The following is a 9914-nucleotide window of genomic DNA, read 5'->3' as shown; positions in this document are numbered from 1 at the left end:
GTCTGCCTGCAATATGATGTACTAAAATTATCACTGAGCTTTGGTTTCAGTGTGTACTACCACATGACCAACAGAGGGCTCTTTTCAACCACAGCAGATACATTATTCCCCCCCCCCCCCCCCCACACACACACACACACAATGAAAAAAGAATGAAAAAAGAGATTGCAGGAGTTGAAATTGATACATTGGATCTCATATGATCATAATGCACAGTTCATACATCACCTTAGGAGGGTATAAGAATTTAGATGGTAAATTAATGAAACCAGGCTACCAAAGTTTTGTGACTTGTAGAAGTCAGTCTCCATAGGATCAACCATCAGTACCCGTCTATGTATATTTTTCAACTAGTTCTGCTGATCTTGAATGTGACAGAAAACTAGCTTTGTTTTTCACACTCTACATCACACAGCAACCCCGAGGTCCGGCCCCCATCCCAAACCACGTCTTTCCTTTTCCTCAATGTAGCGCCATATTGTCCTATCATATGATTTAGTCTCAGATGTGAAATGTGTTTCAAAGCTCCTCCAGTGTGTCAGGAATAGTCTTAGCTGTAACTGTAGCTAGATTTATAAATAGGCCCTTGGCCAAAGATCAGCATGCAACACTGTGTCTTAAGATGTTTCTGAGTGCAGTGCACACTGTCTGAAGTGCAGCTAGAATGATCTAAATGTTTAAGTGAAACAGCTAGACACTGTAGATATGCTGCATGGTGCCACTGAAACATTGCAAATTGATTGTCAGGGTTTGAAGTCACATGTTCAATCAGCTTTGAAATCTATTTTATTATTCAACATACATGCCAATGTGGCATGGAACAAATTAAAGTAACTAGCCAACTGTTAAAGTGTTTTTTGAGGAAGCTCACTGTATTGCTGCCTATTCTGCAGAGCTAAAATCCTCCTTGTATATGTGTGTGGTGGTGCCCGCACAAAATCACAATGGTCAAATTCTCAGCATTGTCTAGATCAGCTGGTAAAGATTATCACCAATTATTCTGCATCAGCTGTTAAGATAACACACCAGAACAAGCAGTTGGGATAACATAGCTTCCACTAAAAACTGTAATCAGCAAACTCTGTTAATCAAATAGATGACTGGTTCTTGCAGCCTTGAGTCTTGAAGGATACTGGTTATATATAGGAAGCTCTTTCTCCTTATAAGGTCTTAGGGAGAGGCAGGTGGGGGTCGGTTGGAAACGGGTGGTGGTTGTGTTGGCCTGGTACTTGGTTTAGGCTGACTCCCTGTGGATTCAGGCTGCCAACTGAAGTCGCTGCAAAGGAAGTTTTAAGGGGTAAGAAAAACTGTAACTTTATTCAATTTTTTATTGCTGACCCCTCTGTCTATCCACTTTTTAAAACTGCTTTTGTTCTAAACCTGAGTGAAGAAGCCGAGATCACTAGGAAGGAGGAACGGGGAGCAGATTAGAGCACAATTAAGGGATGTTGCATGGTCCCTAACTAGAGTTGATATTAAAGTGATGAATCATTGGATTTATTTTTTATGTGTAGTGATTTGGTCTGAATAAATGATAACCACTGCTTTGAGGATAATGACAGTAATTACAATGTCTTCAAAATGAAAAATGATGGAAATGACAGCATTTCTGTGTGTATTTATAACAGTAACAATATTATTGGATAAAATGAACTCCCACTGGACGGTCAAAATTTTAAGGGACTCTTTGGACTGTTTCTAGTCTTGTTCTGGGACTTACAGTGTGTCGCTTTCAGTTAATTTCACCTCATACATAATGTTCACTCACATTTCATCTAAAATGAAGAAACTTACCACATTAATTGCCCATTATCACTCAATTTTACCACTAGTGTGCCACAGCAAGTGTTTTTATCCAAATAGCAACTTATCAAATATATAAGGATTTCAGTGGTTTGTACAGTTATGGTTGAGCATTGCAGAGGTTTACTGTTATAGACAGAGAGGCTCAAGTGTCACTTGGCACACATTTGTGCTGTTACAGTTTTTGCTGCTCTGACATAGACAGAAAACACTGCTAGTGAGGTGAAGGACTCATAGCGCCAGAACTGACTTACCCTTACCTGATGGTAGTTTAGATTAATTTGATTATGAATCACAAGGTCTTCTAAGTATGTTGGTTTTATGTTTTACTGTCTGATCTGATCTGCTCTATAAATAAACTATTTATTTACAAGGAACATTTGGGACTTCAGTGATTGCAATACTAGTTCTCTGTGCTGGTCATGCTGGTCGACTGGCTGTTGGACAGAGTGACGTGTATGAGAAATACACTACGTTTTGAGTTATCAACTGAATTTGTAAAAATATTTACAAATATAACAGATACAGCAGAAGTGATACTGACCTTTTCATTGGCAACTATTATTCATACATACATGTCTACATACATGTAAGTTTATGAGAAAGAAAATATTGATAATCTAAAAGACATTTTAGGGCTCAGAGGTTAGAGGTCGAGGTTAGGCTGCTATGGTTTCATCTATCTGTTTGACTGGCTGCTTGATTGACACTTCTGGGACGTTAGGGGTGAGTTACACTTTGACTTTGGTGATAGTTATGCTGATCCTTCAGCTGGGGCAAGTGTTTCAAAGATGTGGAAACTGAAATGTCTTTGCCGGTGCAGAACGTCTTGGTAGCTTTCAGGGTGAGGTTGGGCAGGGGGAATCAGTTTCATATTTCATCTGACCTTATTTCTAGTTTCTGAGGTCTTAGGTGATGTAAGGGAATTATGTTCCTACACCACAATGTGTGCATGATGATGTAAGACAAAGTTACGCTCTTGCTTTGGTGTTTATATCAGATATCTAGCTAAGGAGAATAGACATCATTAAAAAAGTGAATGCTGTCATCGCCTGGAATTAAAGGCACTTAATTTTAATTTTTAGTGTAAAAACAAAACTAAATAAAATAAGTAAAATGGAGAAAGAACTACCGCTGTGGCATTTCACCTCATACATTTTGTAGTTTTTCATATCCTTGACTGTATTTGGTACAGATTACAGTCAGCGTAATTCACATTCAAGAAAAACTCATACATAAAAACATGCCCTTTCACAAATAGCTGATTGGTGAACATTTGCAAAGAAAGCTCTTTGTAAGTTGCTGAGTATGTAATTTTTTTTATTATTTTTTTTTACATTGGAGGTTTTATTAGACTGCTGCCTGGCAGCAGTGAGCAAGTCAAAAGTCTTTAGTAATGCATTTGAGTTATGTAGGTAGCAAGAGAGGAGGCAGACCTGTCAGAGGATGCATGTCTAAGTGGCAGCAGTTCCCTTTCTTTCTTTTTTGTACCAGTGGTGACAGAATTGATGTTGAATTCATGACATATATCTCAGTCTTGTTGCTAGAATGAATAGTGAATAACAGAAATTTGTTAGGATGAGAGCTGTAATCTTTTTAGTGGAAAATAAAATAATTTCCAGTCCACCATTTGTTAAATAAATATGCTATGACTGCTAACACTGAATTTACAGTTGTCAGATTGTTGGAAGAACTTTGGGGCAGCTGTACTGTCACTTACTGTTCATATCCATTACTGGTCCAGCAATAGTCTACAGCCATGCCTTTTGTTTATGTGTGGGGACATGTGTCTGTGTGTCTTTAAATCAATAAAGTGTCACCTTGTCATTCCTGAAACTGCCACTAAGACTGTTGTGTTTGTGTGTGTCTGTCCATGTGACAGTTGTTGTCATCTCCATGTGTCCAAATTCCAGGAGGGTTTTTTCTTTTTGTAAAGGGTGAAGCAATGAACACAAATACACTGTGTTGTCCATTGCTGTTGCCACACACGAATCAAGCTTTTGTTGTTTGCAAAAGCCTAAGAAACTCTTCAGAATATGTAACCATCTCTTTTTTTGTTTACATTTGTCTTCATTAGATTGCATCTCATTTTTCACATCTCTTTGACCATCCTTTAGGTTTGGTTACCTTCATGTTTGTGTGTGTTCGTGACACTGTGATGGTGGTCTGACTTGTTGTATGTGAAGATATACTGTAATATATTACCATGTCAGTCTGTGCGTGTTTTGCTGGTCCAACAGGTCAGTATCAACAGTGTCACCATGTCGGTGAGGAAACATGGACATTACGACCACGAATACCACCACAAACAGAGCAAATATGTGGTTCAAGAATACAGCAGGTACAGGACACACTCTGAGGCTCATTTTAACTGAAACATATAGTAAAGCTTTTGCAGCACCTAGAGAGTCCTAATATGATGGTATACTAATGGTAGTACTGTAGCAGTAATACGTTTTGTCATTACTAAACCTGCAAATTCAGCCACGTAACCATTAATATAGCACATACAGCAAAAAAACTACCTTGAAAGCCATAGGTTTTGACTAGTTCAGACTAACATTAGACTCAGATCAAGACCAGGATTGACAAGTTAAATTAGAAAAGGGTTTTCACAAGGGATGTCCCAAGCTTGTCTTCAAAGTCAGTATCAGGTTTGAAGAGAACTTTAACTGTTCATTATTGGCTATATTAAGCAAGACCTAAGTTGAGTCTTCCATTTATGGTAACCTAGTGCTTTCTGGTTAGCCTGCGGTCAAAAACAACCCAATGCACTCTGACAAAACACTTAAACATATTTGCAATGCATGATGGTATCTATACTGACAGCCTGCAGTAGTAAGCGGGGTGAGCAAAAGTGCTCTGGATTTGCATTTGAACATTTTTTTCACACATAAAATAGAAAAAAACAGTTTTTATGCAGGCTGCCTAGTTAGATGTCAGCGAATAGATGCCAAAACTGGATTGACTTTACTAATTACAATGTAGGCTTACTTTGTTCTCTGTAAAACTGTATTATCTAGAAAAAAATAAATGTAGGATCGGGGAAAATTTGTGGAAAAAAATCAGGGTGAAAAATAAAAATAATGAAAAAATTGGGACATCCTTTGTTTTTTCTGCAACAAAATGGCAACTGTAACTCTTAATATCTAATTCTTAATATCTGTAAATATCTTTCACAGATTACCTGTCACTCAATGAGTCACTCTGTGTGTGTTAATATAAGTGTGTATTTTGTGTGTGTGTATTTTGCTGTGTTCCTTTCCAATCTTTTTTCTTGCTGCTGCTCACTTTTTCTTTGTTCTTTTTTTGTTTTATATAATGTGCAGTAAATCAGCGCTGAAAACTGAAAAAAAACATTTATACAAGGACTTCTTAATAAGGGTTCAATGTCAAGTGTGAGATTGTTTATACTAATGCGTGATCCTGTGTGGAAGTGGTAGTGATGTTGCTCGTGTAGAGCTAATTTAATCTTTTTATTCATACTCATGTTAATATGAAGCTTGTGTGTTATGTGTACTTAACAATGACTGACTGATTTGCTGACCAAATATGAATAATCTATTGTATGCTTTAAATTATCATTTCTCTATAGAGAACTGGCAACTCCAGCTATATTTACCAAACGCAATGATCATTGGAGTGTTCTTTTCACATAGGCTTATCCACCTTCCTATAGAGAGCAGCACACTAAAATGTACACATACATGTTTTGTCAATTAGGACTAACCAACAATTCTCTAAGACTCAAAGACTGTAAATGGCTATCATACCCCAACCTAGTATTCACTTCAACCACAAAAACTAAGACATTACTTTTGGTCTCATTTTCTTCTGTTACAATGCAACATTGTCCCTCCTGCCCAGTCTCATCACAATGGCCAATCCCAACACCAACTGCTTCTTACGGTTGAGCTTTCAGGATCCCCTACATTTTTTGACTGCAGGACACACCATTCGATTTGTATATGGCAGTGGTGGAATGACCTCTGGCCTGAAGGGGTTATAAACAACAGTGCTGAAGGACACAGAGCTTTTCTACTTCTGGCTCTGTTTCTGCTGCTGGCAACTTCCAGCTCTCAGGCAACAGGCCAGGCAGTCTCTCTTGGGTTGGGCTCTCAATGGCATCATTTGCTGAGTATGGAATTTGGCTATGCGCACAAATATTGAGTATAGCAGCAAATAAACACAAAGGATATAGTAAATAATCATTCTCCTCTCTCTTGGTTCCCCTACTTTGGTTCACAATGGTTCAAAAATTTCTCTCCAAATGGGCAATATTTGTTGTTCAGAAGATTCTTATTATTCTTATTCTTATATTCTTATAACTTACAAAAAGAGCAGATATACATTTGTAAGTTACATTTTTGTTTGTAGAGATATTAAAAGCTTGATCACAATGTTTGTCCAGCAGTCTTGTGCAGGTTAGACAAAACTCCTAAATGTGTAAAACCAATCAGATTGAAAAATCTGTGTGAAAAAGAACAGGAGATTTGATTTGTAATCCTACTTTTTAAGTCACCAACTTTGTGGATGCTCGGTTAAGGTATGACAGTTTTTACTCACTGACACACTTTATTAGTAGTCCCTCAAAAATCATATAGTTCTCGAAAATGTATGAACAACAAGGTATTATGTGGATTCTGACTACAAGTCAAGTAAAGCACTGGCTGCAGATTGCATGTAGCTGGCTATACTTATTATATTTGAAAGACAAAACAAACAACAAGACACCACAATGACTTTGGGAGCTAGTCATTTGCAATCATTGTTATGGAAGCAGGGCTAGCAGTGTAAATGTTTTGTGGGCAGGGATACACCTTAATGTGAATACAATATCACATTTTTATCTATTTTGGTTAAATGTGGCATAGTATACCCATATTCATTGGAATTTCTAGCAATTATCAGCCTATGTTGAAGTGAAAATAGTTTCTTTATCTGTTTTGTGGACTTAACTTACTATCTGTCTTGAAGCTCTGGGGCGATGGAGGAAAGATATGAGCACAAAACACATGCTCACATCCAGGATGTGGTAAGAAGCTATAAATCTCCTCTATCCACAATGTTAGTAATAAAATTTACATTATTAATTTGTTTTATTTATTATTTGGTATGCTTGGTTGCCTGTCTAGGTGAGGACAAAGATGACAGAAAAATATGTGCGTGAGGAGCACATGATCAGGGGACCATCGTTCCTGGTCAGACTCAGGTCTCACACTGTGTTTGAACACACTCCAATCAAACTCTGCTGTTCTGTTGAGGGCTTCCCAATGCCGATTGTAAAATGGTGAGTATGAAAAAAACTTTTTACCTTCTAATCTAATACCAAAACTGATAAAATATAATAATTAAAAGTAGAATTTCTGTTTAAATTTCTTCACAGCATCACAGTTACAGAACTGTACAATGTTTCATGCAGATATATTTGGACTTTCATCTCTCTTACATATGATATGATTATCTTAGCAATAAAATAAAAAAGTGGCTGGCAAGCTAACATTTTCTTGTCATTTAGGTATAAAGATGGTGTGATATTGGACATGTCCTCTGGAAAGTACCTGATGGGATCCAAAAGTGGAATCCATACCCTGGAGATTCCAAGGTACAGTAAATCCAAACAGACCTCAAAATTATTTAAAATTAATAAAATATTTGATGTAAACAGTTCACAGCTTTAAAATTTTTAAAACCAAACATTTGGAAAACACTTAAAGCAGCTACACTTAAATCCTTCGAATCTTTGAAATAATGTACTGAATTTGTAATTCATTATGAACTAATAATGTCCGAATCAACTGACTGACTCTGTAGGTCCGCTGTGTGGTTTAAGACAGGGTACAAGAGCATATCCTGCTCTCCCTCCAATCTTAGATAGCTCAGCTGTTCAAGTGCTGACCTCAGTGCTACGTGATACTCCAGGATTCTTTTAGTCATCACTATCGCCTCGACTCCACTCACCCCTACTGTAGCTCTCTATGTCTGATAGTTACATACAGTTGAATGTTCAGCCAACCACCAAGTTCACTCCATTTACTGCTTGTAGAAAAATGCACCTCAACGACCATCAGCTTCTTAAGAGTTGAGTAATCTGAAAGTAAGACTAACTGACTATTTGTGAGTATTTTATTAGCCAAAAATCTACTGTTAGACTGTTTATTCACCCTAAATAGTAAGTGTTTCAGCTTACAATATAGCAGAATGGTCAGAATGACTGCTACCATGAAAGGATTGGGATAGTATTCAGGTTTTAAAAATAGGCTGGAATACGTTTGCCTCTAAGCCTTCGCGGATCAATCTCTTTTGAATTGCAAATTACCAGCAGTTTGTGGTAATTTAGTGCCAGGCTCATGACAGAGAAAGAAAATGCAGAATCCCTACCCCCATGTAGATCCTTACGTCATGACACACACACACACACACACACACACACACACACACACACACACACACACACACACACACACACACACACACACACACACACACACACACACACACACACACACACACACACACACACACACACACACACACACATACACGCCAGTGTAAACATTTCTGTGCATTTTTTTAGTATTTATTGCTATTATTATTCAGAGTAAGAACACTGTTGCTGCTTTCTCCTCAGCTCCCTGCTTGCTGTAGTTACTTCCACCAATAACATCATCCTCTTATGAATACATAAGCTTGCACATTTTGCACAGGTTGTAATTCCCGTGTCAGAAGATACTGCTGTAATTTGAGGTTGTGGAAAAGTTGGTGAGACGAGTATGAGGGGGAGAATGAGATACAAAGAGGGACAGAAAGAGAAAAGAGACTGAAGGATAAAGAGAGAATGAAAGAAGAAAGAGATTCAACACAGAGGTTGCCATGAATGTTTGGCATGCAGCAACCATGACACTGAAACATGGCTTTGACCTCTGAAGATGCCCTCTTGTGCCTCTTCAGCTGGTTTATATTTGACATTAGCGGCAGTCCCACCATTTGGTGTATGCCAGTCGATGTAACCACCACACATGCTGTGGTGCTATGATTGTACATGATCAGGCCATAGTTTACTTTAAGTAAACATCCCATTGTAACTGTGTTTACATTTTTTCTTCCACTTGAAGAACTGATGTATAGTTCTTGAGGAGTTGCATGTCAGCTATGTCAAATCATGCCATGTATATTGCAGCCGCAGATTTAAAGTCTGTGTAAAGGAAGAATAAATATGTGTTCTGAGTTTGACATACCACAAAAAAGTGTGTTGTTAACCACCCTGCCAAATTTGAATGATAAAAAAAAATCGCCAAACATATGAAATTAGGCTTCAAAGTTGTGTAAAAAACAGCCTCTTTCTCTGCTCCCAAACGCTGTGGGAGTGCCCTCCAAGTTCGCTGAAGCCCCGCTCCCTACCAAGTGTCACCTGTCAATCAAAGTCACCACCTCTACCAGAAACATGGAGCTACGTCTGACAGCTTTCTGCTGCTAACTCAGCTGCTGGCTCGGCGGCTAACTCAGCGGATAACTCAGCTAACTGGCTAACTGTAGACTGTAGTAGTAGTAGTGTGCGCTGAATGTATTTATACTTCTACAGCAGCAGGGGCGGGTTTATGCCAAGCACCGCCGCATTACGTAACCGTGATTTTCAGACCCGCCCACTAAATCCTGAACACAGAAATCTCGAAACACAGTTTGTGAAGCCTAGCTCCACAATTCAAATCTAAATGGTTGAAATGCGTTTTACACCTTTTTTAGAAATACATTTATGACCTATTTAATGTGTTTAGAAGAAAATGTCTGAATTCACTTTACACAGTCTTTAAATTTAAACGATGGGAGAAGGTCTTGGAAATTGAACTGATTATGACTGAAGAGATTTGTTATTTATACAGACAGAAGACAAGATTATGACAAATGTCTAATGCCAGATCTTGTATTACATCAAGTATTACCTCATCCATCCAGAAAATGTCAGATAGGATCAGTATGTAAATATGGCTCACATAAACAAACAGGGCTTTTCTACTGAATGACAAAGAACCTTTGATGAGTAAACCTTGGTTTTGTTTACATTCTAATCTGTAGGATGTTTTAAGAAACCATTTGATCAAAATGCAATGAGT

General features: G+C 38.0%; 1 protein-coding gene across 1 annotated transcript in view; it reads left to right on the top strand.

Annotated features, from left to right (window-relative positions):
* The first annotated feature begins 4064 nt into the window (after positions 1-4064).
* The window catches only part of myom2b (myomesin 2b), a 28123-nt gene continuing 22273 nt past the window's right edge, over positions 4065-9914 (top strand). The window contains exons 1-4 of the mRNA XM_062428152.1: positions 4065-4144; positions 6781-6838; positions 6939-7093; positions 7322-7408. Coding sequence (XP_062284136.1) covers positions 4065-4144; positions 6781-6838; positions 6939-7093; positions 7322-7408 — 380 coding nt within the window. The remainder of the gene's footprint in view (positions 4145-6780; positions 6839-6938; positions 7094-7321; positions 7409-9914) is intronic.

This window comes from Scomber scombrus, chromosome 1 (genome assembly GCF_963691925.1).
Source record: "Scomber scombrus chromosome 1, fScoSco1.1, whole genome shotgun sequence".
Classification (NCBI taxonomy): domain Eukaryota; kingdom Metazoa; phylum Chordata; class Actinopteri; order Scombriformes; family Scombridae; genus Scomber; species Scomber scombrus.
Note: the sequence above shows the minus strand (reverse complement) of the source record. Positions and strands in the feature narration are given on the sequence as shown.